The sequence below is a fragment of the Acanthochromis polyacanthus genome, chromosome 16 (genome assembly GCF_021347895.1).
Source record: "Acanthochromis polyacanthus isolate Apoly-LR-REF ecotype Palm Island chromosome 16, KAUST_Apoly_ChrSc, whole genome shotgun sequence".
Lineage (NCBI taxonomy): Eukaryota > Metazoa > Chordata > Actinopteri > Pomacentridae > Acanthochromis > Acanthochromis polyacanthus.
Window position 1 is genome coordinate 5,276,191 of NC_067128.1, and position 23,453 is coordinate 5,299,643.

The following is a 23,453-nucleotide window of genomic DNA, read 5'->3' on the forward strand; positions in this document are numbered from 1 at the left end:
GTGGGATCCACAGAGGGAAAAATGGACACCAGATGGGACCGAAGGGGGTGGAGATGCAAGGTAGAATAAAATGGCACATGCAGGAGATTGAAATGTGGGAGGACGTGTGTGTGTACGGTTGTGCTGGGAGGGTGTAATGTAATTAAATAGTTGCATCATCTTGAGTAGACGGACCCCCTTGGAGGATGAGAATGGGCGAGCAGACGTGATCTGAAGCTCGTGGAAAAAAAACGACAAAAAAAAGTGACATCTCGGGTGTTTTTACAGCCCCTGAATAAAGTCTCACGGCTCCTTCGAAATGTTTTGATTTACATTTCCTATATAAGTAACAATCGTATCTTTGTTCGATGCACATTTGTTTTTGAAGAGAAAAAGCCCACCAGGAAACCCTTGAATAGATGATTGAAAAAACAACCACGTTGGTTTTCCATGCAAGCGTATGCATGTGTCTGAGATTGAAAACCAACATTCCACGGTCCCAATGTGCGCTCACATAAAAACAGTCTATTTAGAGCATTTTCAGCTGCCTTGTGATCCCTCCAAACCCTTTCTAATGCAAACACAGCAGAAAACGAAGTCAGTCAAACTCCGCAAAAACTCTCTCCTCCTCTCTGTTTCTCTTCTCTCTCTCTCTCATTATCTGATCTGCTATTGTGGCTGCACTATAAATTCTCATCTGTGTCTTTCTGGAGCAGTTTGTCATTTCTCTTTTGATTTAGATATGACATTGTTTTCCTTTTACTGAAAACACTGCACTTGTATGCCTCCAACTCTTTTTTTTTTTTTTTTTTTTTTTTGCAACATATGATGTTTTGTTTTTGTCATTCTTTATTGTCTTGGTGAACTTTTGAGATTTTGGTTTCTGTTGCAGTTCATTATTTGCTGCTGCCGAGTTGTTTTGTGAAACATTCTTCTGTTTTTTCCCCCCTTTAGTGCTGAAACACATTAGAGCCGTATGACTCAGAGATGACAAAGGAAGGCAGCCAAACTCTGAAGTGGGAAGAATCTGTCTGAGCATGTGCAGTATGTGGACAGGTGCAGGTGTGTGTTTGTTTGTCTTTATTAATTAAAGTGCCAGGGGAGTCTTTTTCTCGCTGAGGGCCTGTCGGTGCGTCTGTCTGCAACAGTTTGCAATCTCTCTGCCTGCACTGTAAATAAACCTCGTGCCCTGTCAGACCTTCCACAGAAGCGTTGCTGCGACTTCACTTTTCATTTTTTTCCCCCCTTCGTCCGATAATATTGGTCGGGAACAGAATAAACACACGAGCTAGCTTTTAGAGGAGTCTTCCCAGGGATCTTTGCAGTGACATGTAATGCTTAAAAACATGCTCTGCTGCTTTTCTAATCCTCCCCTGGGAGTCTATCACATTTGTGGGCATGTAAATTGTCCTCCACCATACTACAGTTCATTACACCAGTGACCCAGTCTTGTCAGTTTCCTCTCCTAAACTTCTATTATTGTTGGTTTCCAATTACATTTACCCAAATAGTTGAGTGCTTGGTTTGCAATCAGTGTGGTACGAGCTTCTTGTCATGTGTTGTATTTTCTCAGGTAATTTCTGTCTCATATTCACGGCAGCCACATGTCATCCCCCCCAGCGGCTGGTTCTTGGAAAACTGGATCGACCACGTTTTTTTTTTCACGATAAATACACATTATTTATTTACAAATAAAGTGGTTATAATAGAAATAAATACAAAATAAAAATCTGAGCATTATACTTCATGTGGTATTGCACCCATTTCAAAATGTACATCAGAAATACATTTTCAAAACCAGTAAAGGAATATTCCTTTGATTAAAATATTTATTTTTCCCAACTTTTACGTAGACATAAATATATTCATATATAGTTTTTTTTTCTTCTTCCACAATAGCTCTGTTTTGTGTTTTTCATTCATATAAATAAACGTCTTCATTGGGAAACCGGGTGTCCATAATAACCTCTGATCTCTTTCAGTCTCTCTTGCCCACTTCCTCGCTTTCTGTTTCTATCCAGACCGCCAGTTTCTCACCGGCAGCCGCATCCCTCCACCACCATGTCCTGGTAATTTTTCAGAATGACTTTCTCATATTCATCCAGGTAGAGCAGGGAAATGGGGCTGAGGTCAGTGGGAACACAACAGGCTCTGGGGATGTTTGAGTTGACTGAGTTGACAAGCGTCTGCACAATGGCATGATTGGTAGAATTGAGGTGGTCTGCAAGGGGGAAAGGACATTCCCCATGGCAATAAAAGGCATGGTAGCCAGGGGGTGCCACTATCCACTCATTCCACCCCACATCGCTGAAGTCCACATACAAGGCATGCCTCTTGCAGCTCGCCTTGTGCTGGTGCTTCCTGCGTTGTTTGCGGAGCGCCGCCTGCCTTTTTTCCCGTGTATGGAGCACCGAGTCCCCGCGGCCGTCGTGGCCGTACGTCACCAGCAGGGGCCGAGCCTGAGGCCACGAGTCCTGGTCCTGGTGCAGGGACCGGCTCACCCTCACATGCCTGCTTTGTTTCTTGGCATGCTCGCCGTCCGTCTCCCCTTCCCCTGGGTGAAGCACCTCCACCACAAAGCCGTGATTGTGGCCTTTCCCAGAGGCCCACTGAGATACAGCGGGACTGACGTCAAAGCTTTCCCAGCGGCTCAAAGAGTCCTGCACCAGCCGAGTGTCCAGCAGACGTGTCAGAGGTTCTGTGGTGTGAGGAACTCCGAATATCTCATAAATGTTGATGCGATGGAAGCCGCCAGCGGGAGCACTGACATTAGTGCTGCTGCTGTTGTGGGCTGCAGCTCCCATGACCTGATCCCTGTAAATGCGCAGCTCTGCAGAGGTGATGAGCTCCTCAGTAGGGATAGAGGTGAGGTTGAAGTAGAACTGCTGGGTTGTTTTGCCTTTCAGGCTGGCCAGGGCCTCCATGGACTCTATAGAGGACAGCAGAGACACAACCACGGTGTTAGATGATTGAACTGTGAAATACCTTCTAAACATGAGGCAACAAATTTATACATGCTACAAGAATCTGTGAGTGAACCCCAGCTGGACTTCTTTCCAGCAGGGAAACGGTTTCTTTTGCTGTTTCTTGCTCTCACACAACGTCCAGCTTTCCTCTGTGCAGCGATCCAAGCTGCCACGTGGTTCCAGTGAGTGGCTGTGGGCCATTGTCACACAGGTATATCAACACTTTGCATGTGTGATTGCAGGCAAATGCTCATTGTGATGTAATACTACCATTAGTGTCTCTCACTCATAGGTTCAGCTGGCTAAATGTCAGCAGATGAAAGCAGAGCGCTTCCATCTATCGATAAGATCTAACTAGCTTGTCTGCCTGCTTCCAAATGGCTCATTTGCTCTGTGACAGTTGGCTGCTACACACAATATCCAGCAGTGTATATGACAAAAGTTGTACTATATAATCAAAAATGAGGATGGTCAGTAGAAATCAATATAGAAATGATTGAATAAAGGCCAACTGTTGCATTAACCTTTGCAGAACTTGCAAGCTCTGAAATATCACTGTTAAATGCTGTAATGTGAAATTTAATAATTCATTCTAAGAGCCATTACAAAGACCCAACATACTATTAGTGTCTAAATTCAGGGGAACATCTACAGACAGATGGATATTTTATTATTAACCGGGAGCCGGGAAATTCTATCCAATATTATCCATCTGTTTGTCTATTATAACTGTTGTCCTGAGGCATATGAAAATCATATGTGTGTTGGAGTTCATTGGTATATAGTGTGCAGTAAATGTCAGAAGTCTTTGTAAAAGCTGCAATTTTCTTTGAGGCGGCCCGACTTTGAACTTTAGCTTATGAAGATCACAGATGATGTATAGACACACTTTTTAATCTGTTTGGTGCAGCAAAGTAAACACAAACTTTGAACTTTTTTTTCAAAGGAGGCATTTAGGAAATTCCACCATCTCATCCTAAACCTCCCTCCAGAGGCACAAAGACCTCAATTAGGCCCATCACTCCTCATTTGATGTGGGAAAGCCCCCTGTTTCTCGTTCCCTCTCCTCAGTCCCCAATCCCTCTCTTTCTTTCCCTCCTCAGCTCCCAAATCCCATTTTCCCTCTCTTCTCTTAGCCCCAAATCCTCTTTTCTTTTCTGTCTCCTTCTCGTCACTCTTTACCCCCCCCCCCCCATATTCTCTCTGCAGCAGGGTTTCTCACTCTCTCTCTGTCTTTCTCTCCTTTGAGCAACAAGTCGAGGCTTGTCAAAAACGTGTGAACCACAGATATGAGTGTATCAACATTCCGAATTTCTTTTTTGTGCTGCATGCCAAAACAAAAGATAAAGGCTAATGTCAGGTCATTCATCAGGGACCTGTCTCTGGCAGCTCACTTCCTCTGTAATAGTGGAAATGTTCTATTTGGCATGGAAAATGGTTATTTTTTGAAAACTGATAGCGGCGCAGCTAATTATCCCAGTGAAATGAATATCAGCCGCCAGATGTGATGAATGATTGGAGCTGTTTGCTTTGATGTGCCGCATTTACATCTGTAGATACACGCTTATTATATGGAGCTGCACATCTCCTGACATGGGAAGACGAACAACCCCGCAGCTCTGTATGTAAACACAGCCTGAGCACGTCGGGAGCGGCCGGCGGTGTCAAGGTGTGTTGGCCGGGGTTGCAGAGGTTTCCAGTGGGAGGCTGGGAGCAGTCAGCTCAGACCAGCTGCCCAGGCCAGGCTTGTTTGTAGTGTGTCAGTGTAGCCACTTGGTGTCATTGCACTGGGCCTCTGGAGAGCACCCAAGCAACCACTCAACCACCCCTCTGACTCACCCCTGATGGAAACTTCCCCAGTCAAACACTTAGGACTCTGTATGAGGACTCTGTGTTGAGCCCCTATGGACTCGGTAACTTGTATGCTGTAAAAACTGGAATATAGGAAGTGGAACCACTTGCTGTTTGCTTTAGAGTTAATATAAATCATCTGAATATCAGGACCCGGTGCATCACTCTGCTGTTTAGCTGTTCAACTCGCGTTTTAATGCCATCTGTTAGATTTTGACTTCATCATTGCATAAACAGAGTAACTTTTGAACCTCTGTGAACCTCATTCATGTGAGCAGCATATGTTGTCCTGGAAGTAAAATGAACTGAAATACTAAATTTCAACAACCATCCACCATATAAACTAAGTGAGCAATTATGGTGTTATTGGAACGTGCGTAATGGCGCAGGGCACGGAGAGAGGGGGTGATTTGGAAAGAATAAGGCGCGCTACCCCCGCCCCCCAACCCCCTCCTCCTCCGTTACTAATTTCAGTCTTGTTAAAAATGACTCAGAATTCAGTCTGACACCATGACTTTGTCATAATGCGTGTTGGTATAATGTCATGTCGTGTGTTATTGAAGTACCAGGGTGATGACTATCACCTGCGCAAAAAGGCACACCGCCCTTTATCCTGCTCCTGTGGTGCGTGTCTGGAAAAACTGTTTTCGGAGCCCACGCAAACACCATCAATTATTAAGAAACAAATTACCCCAGGGATACCACCGCCCCTTCATGTTTTTGAAGCCGCTGACAGCTGCGCCAGGGGGATGTTTGCGTAAAGGTTGCATCACTGCACATATATGAGAGTTGGTTTATAGTCGTGCATGAGCTGCTTGTTTGTAAATCGAGGAGGCAGACTTATTAAAGAGTTACAAATAACTTGGACGCGTGTCACCTGTAAATGACTAAAGCTCCATAAAACAGCGAACACTCTGAAGTTCAGTCCTGACGCACTGAGTCATGTTTAAATATAGGTTTGGGTTGTCTGAGAGCTCTGAGCTGCTCCCCGGCTGACAGGTAAAGGTATGTCACTAATACATACCTTCATGATGAAAGCTTCTAATCGTGTTGGCCTTGCTGGCGGCTCTCTCTGCGTGTTTCCCCATGCTCTTGGGCCGTTTACTGCTGTGGTCTCCGTTGGCTGAATGCATGCGGTAAAGGTCCACCATGTACTGCGGCACCACGGCTTGCTTGCTCGGGGTCGGCCTGCGCCCCAGTCCAAACATATTGAGAAGCCGAAGCTCGAACTCGTTGAGGAAGCTCTCCGACTGCTCCGCGGTTTGCTTCCCGGATTCGTTGTATTTCCTCCGGCCGACCTCGGGGATAAGTCCCGTAGCACCTTCCAGCAACACCTGAGCGAGCAGCAGTACCATGAGAGAGCGGACCACGGCGACCATGATCAGTCAGTCCCTGCGGAGAAAGTTTGGTTTCTGTCAATACACTGGCGCTGAGGTATTGACATGTGGTGGACACAGCAGAGGGGAAAAGGGGGCTTCAGTGCTGCAGCATTCTCCAAACTGTGTGTGATTTCCCCATACAGTGATTGAAGGAGAGCAGGTTAAAAAAAGGAAAGACACCTTCTTCACTTTGAAGTAGGACAAAAAAAAAAAAAAGAGAGAGAACCCCACCGGCGATACAGCGCGTCTAACTGAAACACAAGTTCGGTCTTAACATGAAGTGGAACATGCAAAATATCAAGGTGAAGAAGTTATGAAAGAGGAAAAAAGATAAATCAAAGGGATCGTGGAAGGAGAGGGGGAGAAAGACTGCAGTCATAAAGTCTCCAATTAGAAGAGATAAGAAATGATGTTCGGTGAGGTGAAAAAGAAACGCGTAAGATCACAAGAAGCGTTTAAGAATGTGGAACAGGAGAAGAAAAAAGGGGGTTAGAGTGCACAGGAGCAGCAGAGGCAGGCAGACGGTGCAACAAGCGTCTGTTTGCAGAGGCTTTGACGGTCATGTATAATCATAAGGGATAGAGTAACTTCAAGAGGCTCGCAGGTGTTAGATCTGACGTGCGTACCAGGGCCAGATGTAGCCTGGGAAAGCACATCAAAAACAAAAAGAAAATCACCCAAAGAGACTAACTTTTCCCTCTTTTCAACACACTTTAACTTTTACGCACACACCCTGTAATCATATATAGAGAAAGAAGCCCTGAGATCCAGCTGTAAAGTCAACTTCTCATCACCAAGCTGCTCATTTTACAACTTACTGGGAGTTTACTTCTACTTGGAAATCAAACAAATCCATGCCTTTTCATTTTACCTGACGAGAAAGCGCTGTGTCCGGTCGTCGTTCCACCTTTGGGCTCCGATAAATTCCACATTAATTCGTGTTTAATCCACGTTGCTTCTGCTTGGGGGACCAGAGACAGCCCATACCCTTCGCCGATCGCTTCTCGCACATATTCTCACCAGCTGCAAAAAAATCGGGTTAGGTCTTGGTCAGGACGGAGAGGAGGAAAAAATTATGAGGAAGCGAGTTCGCGGAGCCGATCTAAAGAATCCTGACTGTACATCTTAAAGAGAGGCAGGAAAGTTTTGTAGTTTCTCTTTTTTTGGAGAGATTTTACGCACTCAGACGTCGCTCCTTGCGGACGTTTTGCTGGAGAGCGCGTCGCCTCTCTGCTGTGCGCCACACCGTAGTGGTTCAATTGATTGGTGCCTTCTCTTCCCCCAGCAACGCTTTTTGTCGTACAGTGATGTCACCGAGGGGCTGTCAATCATTTGTCCACTTTAGAAGCGCCTCCTGCGGACCTTAGCTCCTCCAGGCTCCGCACTTTTTCACGAAGAATGATGTCAAATAAACACACATTAGAGGCAGGAACCCCCCGAACTTTCAATAAGATTTAGTCAAAGGAAATTTTTTTTCATTGTAATTTAGATTGTAGTGTATTTAAATGATTCCACAACATGCTTGGGACTCTTTTGTCGACCAGTGTATATATATATATAAATATAGGCTCGCTCTTCCTCTCTCTATATAAATGCATATTCCTCATTACAAACAACCTTATCTCTTGCATCTTTTCAGATCCTGGAAATTCAATCTTAAAGTCCCCCACAGGAAGATTTTATCTTCTAATTTACTCTTTAGTGGAATGAAATGATTCCACGAGATACCTGGAACCCTTTTGACCACCAGCTCCTGTATAAATACAGGCTGTGTACGCATTTATTCATGACTAGAAATAACCTTTACTCTTGTATTGTTACACATCTGTGAAATTCAGAACTATAAAACAGTATTTAAGTCGGTTTAAGTTACAGCAAAGTGATTCCACAATATGCTAGGGATCCTTTCGGCCACCAGAATGTATATAAATATAGCTATATATGCCTATGTTCCTTATTACAAAGAACTTAATCTTCTGCATCCTTCCACATCCTGAAAATTCAGACCTATAAAAAAGCTTTACATTATTCCTTATATATAGGAATGGCAAGAGAACTCTCACAGAACGATTTAGTTTTTTAATGTCCATTGCAGTGAAATTAAATGATTCCACAACATGTATGGCACCCTTTTGGCCACACATATATAATATATATATATATATATATATGTGTGTGTGTTATATTACAATAACCCTTTGTCTTGAATATTTACACTTCCTGGAAATTTAGACCTATAAACAAGTTTCAAAGTCAACATTTCAAATCATTCTTCTGTTTTTTCTTTCATTGACAGGAAGATTTTTGTTTTGTAATTCACATTGTAGTGGAATTAAATGATTCCACAACATGCCAGAGATGCTCTTGAGCACCAGCGTATATGTGAATATAACCTGTATATGCATGTATTCCACATTACAAATAACTTTTTCTCTTACATCATTACATATTCTGGAAATTTAGATTACTTAACAAGTGTTAAAGTCAGTTTTACATACAGCAAAATGATTCCTCAGCAAGCAGGAGAGCCTTTTGGCCACTAGCGTATATAAACACAGGCTCTAGCTCTCTCTTTATGAATATATAGCTCATTACAAATAACTTTTTCCTCTTGCATCATTACACATGCTGGAAATTCAGACCTATAAAAAAGTGTTTAAGTCAACACCTAAAACCACACTGCTGTTTTTTCTTCCATACATAGGAATAGCAATCGTCTGTTTGCCTAATACTTCTTAAATAACATCAAAATGGCTTGTTACAGTCAATAGGTGGTGTAATATTCCAGTGAATGCCAACCGCACGGAGAGCAAACATGCCAGCTCCTGCCGTTTCATAGACAGACAGTTGATCAAGAGGCACTAATAACCAGGATCAATGCGCTTAGTTTTTGGATTAAGGTTTTGAAGGATTAGACCCCACGAAGGGACCGCCGCTGTCATTCTGCTGCTGAATTTTACCGAGTGGACGCTCGTGCATGACATTAGTCCTGAATTATACGGCATGTTTCCTCCTGGATGGATTCATCTTTGAGAAATCAGTGTGCTAGCATCAGATTTGGCTGCATGAGTGTCTACAATAGTCAGAAAACTGCAAATGTTTTCCCACCTTAGGTTCAAGTTGAATCTTAAAAGTGCTCATCGGTCATGTGTAAACTCTTACTAAACCCAATGGTATGCATAGTGTTTCTCATTTATGTTGATTCAAACAGGCTTGGTGTACTTGCTGTATTTTTATAGTACACACTGTCATTCTACTGCTGAATTTCCTATGTGAGGGCTCGCTCATGACAGTAGTACTGAATTATGCGACATGTTTCCTACTGGATGAAGTGATCTTTAAATTTTAAAATTTTTTGTGCAGTTAATCAATGCATTAGCTCCAGATTTGACTGGATGAATATCGACTGTACACTGAAAGTCTGAAGACAAACCTCTGATGCTTTAATGTTTGGCTCATCTCTATAAGAACAACCTCCACTGATTCCCTCTATAGACTTCCACTAGGCGATGATAATGGAGCAGAACACTGTGTTTTGGCCAAAGCACCGAGCCTGTTTTCTTCGCGAGATAGCAATAGATTAAATCCCACAGAGATCACAAGATATCTTTGTCTCCTTTCAGGACAATAACATTTTATGAGGGATAATCCCAGATCATCCACTTAGCAATTAAAATACAAGAGAGGCCCGTGGGTGCATGCTGTTACCTGAGTGGCATTTTTTTGGCCTTCCCCTGCTTGGATCTAAGCACTTTTGATGTTTTTGAATCTAATACGCTTGTTTTGCTCCCCAGTCTGTGTTTGCTTTTTGTGTATTTACAAGAATCAAGCATTTCTGTCCAATCTTTTCCATTTAGCTTTACACCCCCACAGTTCATCCATTCATAAAGTCAGGGCATGTTAATTCATTCACACTGCGCAGATTTTCTCTGTTGTCATGTTAATCTGTTGGCAGTGACAGTTGGGTCTGTGCTGTTGCCAAAACACCACTTGGGTGAACCGAGTGCTCTAAACCCAAATCCAGGTAAAAGCTGCTCGGCATTTAGGAGCTGTAGATTGGAGGATAAGGCCTCCCACGACAAGCTGTGAGTATTTTTAATTACCGAGTGAGAGGATTAGAAAGACAAGGCTTTATCTGATGCTTTCTCTCCATTTTTCTTACTGTATCTGTGTGCGATTTCAATGAGCGTGTGTTTCTTGGCACAGCTTTCGTCGGGTCCGTACTGAGGAATGTGTCTCGCTGAGGCTGTTGACGGACTTGATCAGCAATGCCCAGAGTGGTTTGAGAAGATCATGCAGCTCTGACACTGTATATATGAGTGTTTATCAAATCGCTGCCACTGATCCAATTACAAGCTGATTGAAAGGACATGACAGAGTGAAACCCTCACGGCCGGAGAAGGCTTGTGGAGATAAGCTATCTGAAATGCAAATGAACGAGGAGGGGGTTCTGAGAGCTTAAACTGTGACTCAGCCAGACAGTGTCAAGCCAGCACAACCACCACCAACACTAGCATTGTTATTGTCTCTCCAGCAAGCATTTGCGTGTTTGTGATTGCAGTAAATAGTCTCTGCACGTTATGGCATAAAACTCAAGGTCAGGACGCACATGAGTCTGTGCTGTTTCTAAAGCCTCTCGGCTCCTCAGGACAGCGGTTTACAAACTTTATCTGGCAGTATTTCTAGATGCGCCACGACGCCGACCCTCTGCTTATAGGAAAGGGAAACATTATTCAGTTGAAAATGCACTTTTGTCAAAACAAGCACGCATGCTCTGAAGGGTTTCCCACACTTATGTTTAAGTTCGCATCTGTATTTTAGCAACATACAGACAAAGACTGGTGCTCATCCCTCCAATAGTGTCCCAGAGATTTAAAGAATCAATGCTAAGGTGCACTGAAGTGGTTTTGGTGGCACATTTTTGCCCAACACCTAAACAGATTGATGACAAATTAAAGGAAAAACTAACAAAGCCAACATAAACTGTATTAGTAAGGTTTTGAGCCATGTTAACAGCTTCAGTGCACCTTGGCTTTAATTCTCCAAGTCTCTGGAACTCTTCTGAGGGGATAAACATTATTCTTGCAAAAGATATGCCCTCATTTGATGCTTTAAAGAAGGTGGTGGAAAGTGCTCTCTTAATACCTCACCTCAAAGTTAAGTGGAACTTCAGAGAACCTTCATGATCTCTGATGCGTTTGTGAAACATCTCTTTCTGTTTTTTCCCATCAGAAATTAATCTGAAGTTAATTAAAACAGTGCTGTGATGGATTTTGAAAAGACTGTACTGTATGGCAGAAATTAAAATAAGGTAAAAGGGTAAGAGATGATTATTATTAAAAGAAACTAATTTAGCTAGTTTAACATGTGCTTGCTTAGCGATGTCCAAAGCAAAGTACTTAAATATTCACAAATATGGCTCCATAATTGCTTACTTATTCTTCCCTGTCCATTATTGGTGTAGTTTCTGTCACAAAAGTGGTGAAAAACTGAAAACATTGCCACTCTCCAATGGCTGTCACGTGGTTTCCATCCATCAGTAAAGAGTAGAATTTTCTCATGTTGAACAGTAGGGGGTGTGCTGTTCAGTTATCATACAGAAATAAACACAACAAACAAAGCTGTGTACAAAGCCGTAACACGTAGTCAAAAATATCTCGTAGACGATCAATTCGGTTGTGGTGTGGTTACTGTTAAAGCCATAGAATACATCATTTTCACTTTAAATAATTTGGTTAGCCCTCATGAATGGAATCCTGAGAATATGCTGCAAAGCAAGCATGACATAGCCCGGTTTTTTATTGTGTTAGCCGGCTCGACAAAACCTATAACTCCACTTAGAGTAACGGTTATCATGGTGGTGGTTGTCACCTGTTTATTTTTTTAACCAGGTTTATTTCATCAGCTTCTGTGCATGCACTAATAAAAGTGGATTTAATAGGAGTTTAATGTGTAGGAGCTCTTAAACTTTAACTGTAAGTGGATTTAAGTCTAGCACTGACACATAATGTAGGATATGTGGAAATCACTTTAGTTTTATGGCCAAATCAGAAGTGAATGTCATTGATTAAATATTATCTGTGCTAGATACCACTAGACTAATCAATTTTCTAGCCTGTGTTCTAGCAGTGGAAAGCGACCTTAGCAGCCTGCTGTAACGGCAAATTCAGCGTCATTGCTAATTTACAGCTCAACAGAAAGGAACATTTATTTGCTTAGCTGAAAATTTGCATCACTCAGAGAGAACATTCAGGAAAAGAATTGGCAAAATTGGCTTTTTTTTCAGCTGCGATGGTGATTTAGCAGGTTAAAAGAGAATAAAAACTCTGACTTTAGGCTGACTGTACTTAGCTAGCCACTACCATCACAACAGAAATACATCATACAACAACTTTGTATTGATTCACAGTGACCCAAACCCAAAACGCCCTCTGTGGCATAACACAGCCACCAAATCCCATCTGTCGAGGTCATTGGTTCAAGTTTTTCCTCTTTTTATTGCCCCCTGGGGACAAATAAAGTTGTCTGAATCTTTAATTTGTCACTTGTCCATGTATGTTTTATTTTTATACATGCAATCTTGAACACATTTTAACTAAACTTTCTGATTAAGTAACATTTTTAACTTTCGATGCTGCAGGTAGGAAGCATTTTTGCAGTTTTGGTTCTTCATCTGAAACAAGCTAAATATTTTATCATCCCTTGCAGTTTTTTCCAAGTCTCCCATGACCTACAGGTGGGGTGAAAAACAATGCTGTGGAGCATCTGTACATCCTCATAACAATCATTTAGCTATAGACTGTAGTTATCAGATTAAACTGGTGTTCTTGGAAATCCTTTTGTCCCTGCAGTCAGGACTAATGTGACTGGTCTCTGATCCGACCCCTGAGGCCTCCAGTCTACACTTAAGAACGACTAAACTGACATTTCTCAGAGCTAAACACTGTCATGAATCACTCTGTGTTCTTTCTTCTTCGTGTCATCTTTTCTCTTTTTCTTAACGTGATGTTCTGACCCTTCATCGTAATTCATTGCCCTTCTTCCACAACACCTGAAGCGCTTCTGCATTATGAAACACGCAGACCCTCACCTGCAAATTCAATATTTTGCAAAAGTCAAATTTCATGGGGAAATCAGCAGCAGTAACCAAAAGAATAATATACAGCTAACCACCATCATGTACTTTTTGCTTCATCTAAAAGATGGATCTTTTTCTTGTAGGGAAACCCCCTTAAAGGAGAACAATGTGTAACACTTATAATCAAAGTATAATGAACGTATTGAAGTGGGGGATGTTTGAGGTTATCTGGGGGGGATTTGGATAGAATGTGTTGTTTTAATACATTCTGATGAAGAGGAGAAGACTCGGCTTATTGTCCTGTACGTTCACCGCAGCATGTTCCACAGTATGTGTCCGTCTGCACATGTTGCGGTGAACGTGGACGGCGCTGCCTTCGCTTGTCATCGCGTACATTCCTCGAGTCAGTGGGCAGACAAAGCCCCGAGATGACACCGCAGATCCAACTATTAGCCTTTCACCTGCTGTTAACAGTAGCTTGGCGAGACACGGCGGACTGCATTCCTCTGCCTCGAGCCAGATGTAGCCCTTAACGCCGCAAAGGAGATAATCCTCCAAGAGATGCTGCTCAAAAAAAGAAAAAACAGGAAACAATTTGTTGCTGTGCCTCGCCTCTAATTCAACTCGTGGAGCAGAGTCGTCTTTTTAATTTAGAAAAACCAATAAAATCTTCATCAATCCACATGTGTTTGACAGCAGAAGCACGACTGCCGGACGACGCAGAGCACGTGTGCGCTCTCCATGAAAGGGATTGTGGCGAGATGGGACACATTTCATATAGGTTTGTCCCAAAATGGAAACCCACCAAGGTCAGAGACAGCTAGCTAGAAAGCCAGAGTCAATATTTATGGATACTGAACATGTGGCCCACTTCTCTACCCACTAATTTGAGCAACAAGTCCACCTCCAGATTATACGGCCTCTCGGAGATCACAAGAGAGGGTCCAAACCTTGCTCGCATGCTTCAAATATTGTGAAGTACGCTGAGGTTGGTCGCTGACGAGAAGCTAAGCGCAATTTGGTAAATTGGCACACTGTTTATTTGTTTGTGTTTTAATTTCCTGTGTAAATAGGAGACGAGGAGGCTTTGATCAGGCTCCTTTATCCAGAGCTGTAATTATCAGTGTCACTTGCATAGATCATGCTATTTATCATATTGTGAAGTGACTTTTGGTGGGATTTTATTAACCCTCTGAATGCCAAGCAGTTTCTGGGCGTTTTTGGCCATTTTTACTCACTGTTGGTGAAGTTTTCACTGCAATGTAAAGTCCTATATGTGTGTGGAAACAACACAATCATGACTGCAAATACATAGAACTGAAAAAGATCTTTTGTGCAGTATGGCAGTATGATACTGTTACAATGCCCAAAAAAAAAAAAAAGATGAAACCTAAAGATCAAAAGTTGAGCTTCTTTGGAATCATAATGTACAACATCTTTCCAATTTACCAAAACTGGACAAAGCAGTAACTCCTCATACATATATTTTACGACTTACAACGTTAATTTGTTTCCATGCTCGTCTCCCTCTCTGTTTTAATGTAAACACTGCCTGCAGTTCACCCGAAAAGCCCTTCAATTTTTTGCCATTTTATTGAGGCAACTGAAGCAGCCATGGTGTCACAGTTGTGGAAGGAATGCAGAATGCTCATGGTTTTTTTTTTTTTTTTTTTTTTCACAATCTTTGCATAATGAACGTCTTATTTTGGGCAAATTTGTATATGTCTTCTTTTAATTCTCTTCTTAAATCATTCCTTTGCCTGACAACCTTGATTTTAATTGCATTTTAATTCCTTTTGAACTGTGTTTTATTGATTTCAGTAAGATTTTTGCCTCTACTAACATTTTTTTACCTTGATTTTGAAAACTGCCAAAACTGCAAAATGAGGTTATTATTATCATCATGTAGACTGAAGTGATTTTGATTGAATATCATGATTTTAAGCTTAGATTTTGTTAGCAGATGGGCAGTTTAAGGACCATCAGATTCTTTTTGATGATCCTTCACTCTGACAAACGGTGTAATTTTGCAGATTTTACAAGGACAACATACTTATCAACACTGCTGGTTGATTTTAAGGTTCACAGAGTTGAAACCAAAAAAAGATTTAGATTTTAAGTCCTCTATTGTCTCATGTTATAAAAACGGAGGTGTTGGCATGCTTGCTGTTACAGAGACCAAAATGAAATCTGCTGCTAGGCGCACTAACTACACAAGACACAGCTATAAAATCTGTACGAAACCTTTAGCTGTGCGCCGACCTCCCGCTTTAACAGCTTACAATAGGACTCATATAAACACACACGCTCCATTTAGCAGAGTGGAGATGAGACGCATCTACTTCGATTTTAAAGAGAGAGAGAGACATAAATACAGGGATCTGCCCTTTGAATGCAGCTCCACTCATAAAGACACCACGCGTCACTCAATTATACGTCTGCATGATTAGAAGCTTGGGCTACGTAAACAGCCAGCGTCAAGATTTACATTTTACCGCTTAAGCACAAGCAGCTGTTTACAGGCTAAGGAAGGAAGGAAAACACTTAGCACGTATCCATACATGTGAGGGGATCTGGAGCTGACATCTCCAGCAAAGATGGTTCCAATTAATAGCTGTTTATGTAGCTCTAATGCAATACTCGCTTGGAATAGTAAATTGGCTTTTAAACCTCAAGGGGCTGCTGCTTCGAAACTTGTTAATGTGTGTATATGCACCTGAGTTAAACTTGGAGTGTGAAATGCTTCTGTGCAACTGCTGTGCCCTTTAAAGGTTCAGGAAACTAAGAAGACAAATAGAAACATCCTGATAGAAGTGTTGTGACCTTCACAGGCAAAAACACAACTGACAGCATTTTCAATCACACGCTGGACGAGATGAAAGAGCAACACTCTTCATATATTTCATCCGCAGTGTCAAGCCGTAAGCAATAACACGCACTGTAGCTTCAAATGTTCTGCACCTTCACAAAGACCATCTCAGCCGCAAAAGATGAGATTGGACTGCGGGATGACGTAGGACGGATCTTGAATCTGTGGGTTTTATCGCATGTGAGATAGTGTGAAGGTTAGACAGAGCTGAACATCTTATATCAAGCAGAGCAAGGTCAGCATGAATAGCGATTACAAATAATCACTGATATATTTAACACCGAAAGCTGTGCAGATTACTTTCATATGTACATAATACAGTGTAAAAACAGATTCCTTTAAAAATCTGGCAGCAGAGGGGCCAGAAAAATATGTTTAAAAGATACTGTGGAAGACTATAACAATCAAAAACTGTAAAAACATTGAAAACAAGTATTTGGAAAGCAGGGGTGTCAAACTCCAAATTTTTCCCTTTAGTGCCAAAACGTACATTCTGAAAATGTTTAAGGAATTACTTTTTACAAAACAGTATGCACAACCTGAAGTTGCTTCAGAAAAAAAAATCAGTTACAACAACATTATGCCTCAGTTTATCATTTACACATTAGGACTTACAGATCACAGCGTGTCTACAACGGAGCAAAACATTCAGTCATCTGGAACTGGACAATGTAGTATTTTACTTTATGACAAAAACCCCCAGCAAAAACAGGACAAAATATTACAAAAATGAGGCACAAAATGACAAAAAACGAGACAAATGACACAAAACAAAAAAGAGGCAAAAAATTGGACAAAAAAGTTACAAAGTAACTAAAAAAGGGGCAAAAGACAAAAAAAGTAGACAACACAAGCATGACGAAAAACACAAAACAACAGAAACGATACAAAATGAATGAAGCAAAACACAAAAATAAAAATAAGGACAAAATAGGACAAAAAACACAAGTGAGACAAAAAGAAAACAAAACAACAAAAACATGAGACAAATGACAAAAGTCAGTGAAAAAAACACAAAAACAAGACAATATTACAAAAATGGGACACAAAATGACAAAAGAACAATCTAGTGTTTTACTTTACGATCAAAACAACTACATGGTGTAGAAATTAATTTAAATTTGTAGTTTTACAAATTTACAAATGGCAGTTACTGTCTTCTCTGTAATTTTTACACTTCAGAAAGTCGGGCCAGGTTGGACCCTCTGGCGGACCAGTTTTGGCCCGTGGGCCGCATGTTTGACACCCCTGCCATAAAGTACTGATACTTTTACCTCATTTAAATACAGTCACAGATTGTAAATGAAGTAATTACTATTTGCAAAAATACATTTTTCATGTGGATATGATGTACACTTTTAGCCAGTTTTTGTTATTGCTAACCTGTAAAGTAATTGTTGTTTTTGTGTGATTTTACTAGATATTACCTGTAATTTAACAAAACAGAAAAAAATCTGAAAAATAACAGTTTTTTGAAAATAATATTTTTAAGTATTTTAATAAAGATAAAGATTTATATTGTATTAGAAGTACACACGTGGACAAAATTGTTGGTACCCCTCAGTTAAAGAAGGAAAAACCCACAATTCTCACTGAAATCACTTGAAACTCACAAAAGTAACAATAAATAAAAATTTATTGAAAATTAAATAATCAAAATCAGCCATCACTTTTTAATTGTTGATTAACATAATTGTTTAAAAAAACAAACTAATGAAATAGGGCTGGACAAAAATGATGGTACCCATAACTTAATATTTTGTTGCACAACCTTTTGAGGCAATCACTGCAATTAAACGATTTCTGTATTTGTCAATGAGCGTTCTGCAGCTGTCAACAGGTATTTTGGCCCACTCCTCATGAGCAAACAGCTCCAGTTGTCCCAGGTTTGATGGGTGTCTTCTCCAAATGGCATGTTTCAGCTCCTTCCACATATGTTCAATGGGATTCAGATCTGGGCTCATAGAAGGCCACTTTAGAATAGTCCAACGCTTTTCTCTCAGCCATTCTTGGGTGTTTTTGGCTGTGTGTTTTGGATCGTTGTCCTGTTGGAAGACCCATGACCTGCGACTGAGACCAAGCTTTCTGACACTAGGCAGCACATTTCTCTCCAGAATGCCTTGATAGTCTTCAGATTTCATCGTACCTTGCACACTTTCAAGACACCCTGTGCCAGATGCAGCAAAGCAGCCCCAAAACATTACTGAGCCTCCTCCATGTTTCACCGTAGGGACAGTGTTCTTTTCTTCGTATGCTTGGTTTTTGAGTCTATGAACATAGAGTTGATGTGCCTTACCAAAAAGCTCCAGTTTGGTCTCATCTGTCCAAAGGACATTCTCCCAGAAGCTTTGTGGCTTGTCAACATGCATTTTTGCAAATTCCAGTCTGGCTTTTTTATGAGTTTTTTTCAGCAGTGGTGTCCTCCTTGGTCGTCTCCCATGAAGTCCACTTTGGCTCAAACAACGACGAATGGTGCGATCTGACACTGATGTACCTTGGCCTTGGAGTTCACCTTTAATTTCTTTGGAGGTTGCTCTGGGCTCTTTGGATACAATTCCAACGATCCGTCTCTTCAATTTGTCATCAATTTTCCTCTTGCGGCCACGTCCAGGGAGGTTGGCTACTGTCCCGTGGGTCTTGAACTTCTGAATAATATGAGCCACTGTTGTCACAGGAACTTCAAGCTGTTTAGAGATGGTCTTATAGCCTTTACCTTTAAGATGTTTGTCTATAATTTTTTCGGATGTCCTGGGACAATTCTCTCCTTCGCTTTCTGTTGTCCATGTTCAGTGCGGTACACACCTTTTCACCAAACAGCAGGGTGACTACTTGTCTCCCTTTAAATAGGCAGACTGACTGATTATGAGTTTGGAAACACCTGTGATGTCAATTAAATGACACACCTGAGTTAATCATGTCACTCTGGTCAAATAGTTTTCAATCTTTTATAGAGGTACCATCATTTTTGTCCAGGCCTGTTTCATTAGTTTGTTTTTTTAAATAATTATGTTAATCAACAATTCAAAAGTAATGGCTGTTTTTGATTTTTTAATCTTCAATAAATTTTTATTTATTGTTACTTTTGTGAGTTTCAAGTGATTTCAGTGAGAATTGTGGGTTTTTCCTTCTTTAACTGAGGGGTACCAACAATTTTGTCCACGTGTGTATATGTAGTGGCTGTATTTTGGTTTTAGATATTTCTTCAATAGCCAATAATGAATTTTACTGCTACAGTCAATTGGAATAAAAACCTTTATAGGAAAGATGCCCTCCAAGCATGTTTGAAAATTGCAAAAAAAAAAAACACAACCTCTGCTTTAAATGATCAGTGGCAGAAATGTTTGTTCCATGATAGTCCAGTTACATGGTGAGAATTTTTTTCTTCCTCACTCTGTGAAGACTTCTGGACACAGGATATGTCCAACATCAATAAAAGACCATTTTATTTGCTGTGTCAACTTGTGTTTATTCCTGTTACTGTTTAGTCAAAGCTGATATGCAAATATATGCAAAGATATGCAAAACCTTCAGTTAGACATACAGCAGCTTGTTTTTTCAGTTTAAAACGGCTACAGGGAGGTAGGGTGGGTGGCGGCGGCAAAACTCATACGACTTTTACCCACAATACTGAGGTTTGTGTGCGATCTCGGACCATCATTTTTTTCGTTTAACTTCACTTCAGATTATGATGGATGTCTGGTTAAGTTTAGGCACCAAAACTACTTGGTTAGGCTTAGAAAAAGATCATGGTTTTGGTTCAAATACACCCTTTCACAACACTAACCACATGTTAAAAGCAAAACTTGTCCTAAAAAGTAGCAACAGTGGCAACACCAGCCAGAGATTTGGCTACGAACTCATGGCATCTATTTCTGACATTCATAGATCTTCATGGGTTTATCGGACTGCTCTGCACATTGAAACAAATGGTAATTAGGGTTCTCCAGTGCATTTAAATATGACACCAAAGGGTCCCATGTGAAAACTTGGGAGTGAAATTGGCTTTGTAGTGTATGTAGACTTTAAGTTTTCACAACACGTTTGTTTGAGTTGCTTTAGAATTGGCTTGTAACTATGCAGGAGTAGAATATTTCACAAATGAGACCAAAATAGAGCTAAAAGAGAGAAAATATTGGACTCACTAGGTAGCAAAAAACACAATGTCAAATTAATTTTGCTCTGAAACGGTGCAACTCATCACACTAAAATATATACTAGCTATGCTGATTCGCAGTGCAAAAACTTATCAGTTTTTCAAGAGAAGCTGTAAAAGTCTGTATTTTTTGCCTTTTTGTTTTTATTTACCTCCGTTCACATCATGTGTCCTTTGAGTTTCTTTCAGTTTACGCGTTTAAAGAGCAACAAAGTCCGCAAAAGGAGTCTCGAGGGGTGAAAGAGGCATAAACCGTGAAGCTTTGTGACATTTTCACTTGCTGTTGACCTTTATTTCTACGTGCTGTCCCCTTCAGTCACTGTTTACATTCGTTTTCAGTTAGAAACAGTTCAATTAGAAACTAATTAAGAAACCAAAACTGCTTGGCTACCTTTCAGTAAAAAATACATATGTGCAAATTCGTGTCGGTTTATTCTCACTTTTGTTTCCCGTCGCTGGTTTCTGCTTTTTCCACTCGCTGTTTTTGTTTGTACTACAAAAATACAGTTAAATGTAGGCACCATAACTACTTGGTTAGACTTCAGAAAAGATTAGGATTTGGGTTAAAATGCAACTGTGCAAATGCGTTTCAGTCGCTGCTTGTTTTAACTGACTGTTTTGTCATTTCCATTCACTGTTTGCTTTTGTTTCTACTGTAAAACTACTTGGTTCGACTTAGGGTAAAACTCACTCAGTACCAACGCTACTCAGTTGCTTTTTGCTTTCATTTTTACACATTGTTTTCTGTCATTTTCAGTCACTGTTTGATTTATTTACACTGCAACAACATTTCGTTAAATTTAGGCAGAGGAAGAGACCAGGATGTTAGAACAGTTGCTTACTGTTTTCTGTTGTTTTCATTCACTGTTTGTTTAACTACAGACACACTTGATTAAATTAGGACAACAAAGCGTCATTGTTTTGGTTAAAATACAGCGGTACAAATGCTGTTTACGCCACTTTTGAAAGTCAGTCGTGTTTTAACTTGCTGTTTTCCTTAGATTTTAATCACTGTTAGCTGTTATTTGCATTGCATAACTACCTTATTACATTAAGGCACTATAACTATAAGTTAAGTTTAGGAGAAGTTCATGGTTTGAGTTAAAATACACCCGCATAAACGCTAGATACAAAGTTGATTTGAGTCCTGCCTGATGAATAGCCCAAAAAACAGTATCTCTCACTTTTACAGCGTTTTTATGTGAAGACATGTTTTGCTCTTTGAACCGACACACTGGGTTTTATGTGAATAAATTTGCTAACAGGTTTGCCATATCAACTGAGAGAATCCGAGCCATCTGAAAAGAAAATTACATGTTATTACACGCTGGCTGTGCTCCTGCTAATGTTGTGGCCCAGCTTTTAAAAATAGTTTTCAATTTACTATTTTCTTTTCAAAGGTGAATAGGTCACTTCTGAAGTAGAAAAATGACTTCTCTTCCCTTTTTGAACACCTACACAGTCTTTGCTGTGGGCTGGTAGAAGAAAAAAAAACCCACCCATCTACAACATCTTTATACAAATATATACAGCTGTAGGAAAATGCAAACACCGACTTTCTCATGGTTGAAGCTGGTCCGGAACAAACCCATTTCATTGTCACATTTCATTATCGTGGTGTCGTGCTGAGTCTGATTCCAGCCGTTCAGCCTTGAGGGAGCAGAACAGCAGGCTGTCTGACAGAGCGAGAAGGCTAGTAGGCTATAGGGAGGACCTGATTGTACTCTGGCATCCACAGAATGACATTATAGCTGTGTGGTTTCATGATAATAATAATCTTCAGAGCAGCTGTATAAACATTTAACTGACATCCACTCCCTGGGCATGCTGTATGTATCTTTAACTTCTACTAGGGCCAGTCTGATGCAACTATTCATATCTCCGCCCCTCTCTCTCTCTCTTTCTCTCTTCCTTTCTTTCTTTCTCCCTCTCTCTGCTTGAGATACATGATCCATGTTAGAATTTGCTGCAAATGTCAGTGGAAAACGAATGTTCATATCACACTAAACCCTAAGAAAAGCACATCATGTTACGAGGACGAGCTCAAGGAGGCTGATTTACTGTGCAGAGCTGCTGTCTTGTTTCATTCAAGTTTCGAAAACGGTTCTCAAAAAAAGAAAAAAAAAAAGAAATTTAGAGGACTCAACAGAGGCCAATAAATTTAGACAAACCCTCACTCCGGCCTCTCACAATGTAGACTATTTCCTGGTAACATTTGTCTTAATTCGTGGCAGTTTGTGTAAATATTTATGCCACTAAACTAACTGTTCTGTATACAGTAAGCCCCCCAATCTTCCCTGGAATGTGATTTAATTGGCGGTTTCCTCTGTTTATCCTGTTTCATACGGTTATGGGCCAGCTTACTGTAATGAATAATCAGGTAGATAAAATGCAGCCTTAAATTAAATGTCCTCCTTAAAGAAAATCAAATGGAGGTTAATACCTGTTTCATGCTCCTGTCTGTAATTCACATTCTCTCATCACATGCCAGATTACCATTATGTGTCATTTGTAATACAATAAACAGACTCCAGATGGCTTGGATTCTCTTGAATATACACAGAGTAACAGAAGCTATGGGGAGAGCTGCTGTATTTTACTGTGTAGTCACTTTGACTCAGACAGCCCAGGCAGCTTTTCTTTTTAGTTTCTGGCATGTTATGTCCTGAAACCCCATAAAGTGAGACAAGGAAATGAGGACAATCATTAAAAAAAAGGATTCAGAGATTGAAGATTAGTGCCTGTTTTGTTAGTAGCAATGAGAGTAGATGACTAAGCTTGAACAAATGCAACCTTACGGATTGTTTTTCCTGCGTAATTCATTCATAGATGTTTAAATTTGTCAATCTGGCAGTGCGGCGAGCTATATCAAAGTAGTTTCCTCGTTGCTCACACGTCTTTGACATTGTGCAGCAGAGCAGGCAGCGCAAAGCGGACAGCAAGAAATGAGAGTTTTCTTGATCTCCCTCTTCATCTTGGCTCTTGCCTTGTCATTGCACGCTGAGCTTTTTATATCCATATCGTGGAGTTTTGCCACCGCGCCGCAAAGCAGACGTGCACGAAGGCTGGTTCTTCTCCAAAACGCACTGAAACACATGCATGACATATGAGACGTGAGCTGCAGTCTTACCTAAACACCTCTGTTATGATGGCTATCTCACATCCGACAGTGATTTAT

At 40.8% G+C, this 23,453-nt stretch overlaps 1 protein-coding gene across 1 annotated transcript; it reads right to left on the reverse strand.

The window, feature by feature from the left end:
• Nucleotides 1-1,639: 1,639 nt before the first annotated feature.
• Nucleotides 1,640-7,453, reverse strand: bmp2b (bone morphogenetic protein 2b). Its single transcript, XM_022209348.2, has 3 exons — nt 7,047-7,453; nt 5,821-6,188; nt 1,640-2,908 (listed from the first exon to the last, which is right to left on the reverse strand). The coding sequence occupies exons 2-3, from the start codon at nt 6,173-6,175 to the stop codon at nt 2,013-2,015; spliced, it is 1,251 nt and encodes a 416-aa protein (XP_022065040.2). The 5' UTR covers nt 6,176-6,188; nt 7,047-7,453; the 3' UTR covers nt 1,640-2,012.
• Nucleotides 7,454-23,453: the final 16,000 nt, after the last annotated feature.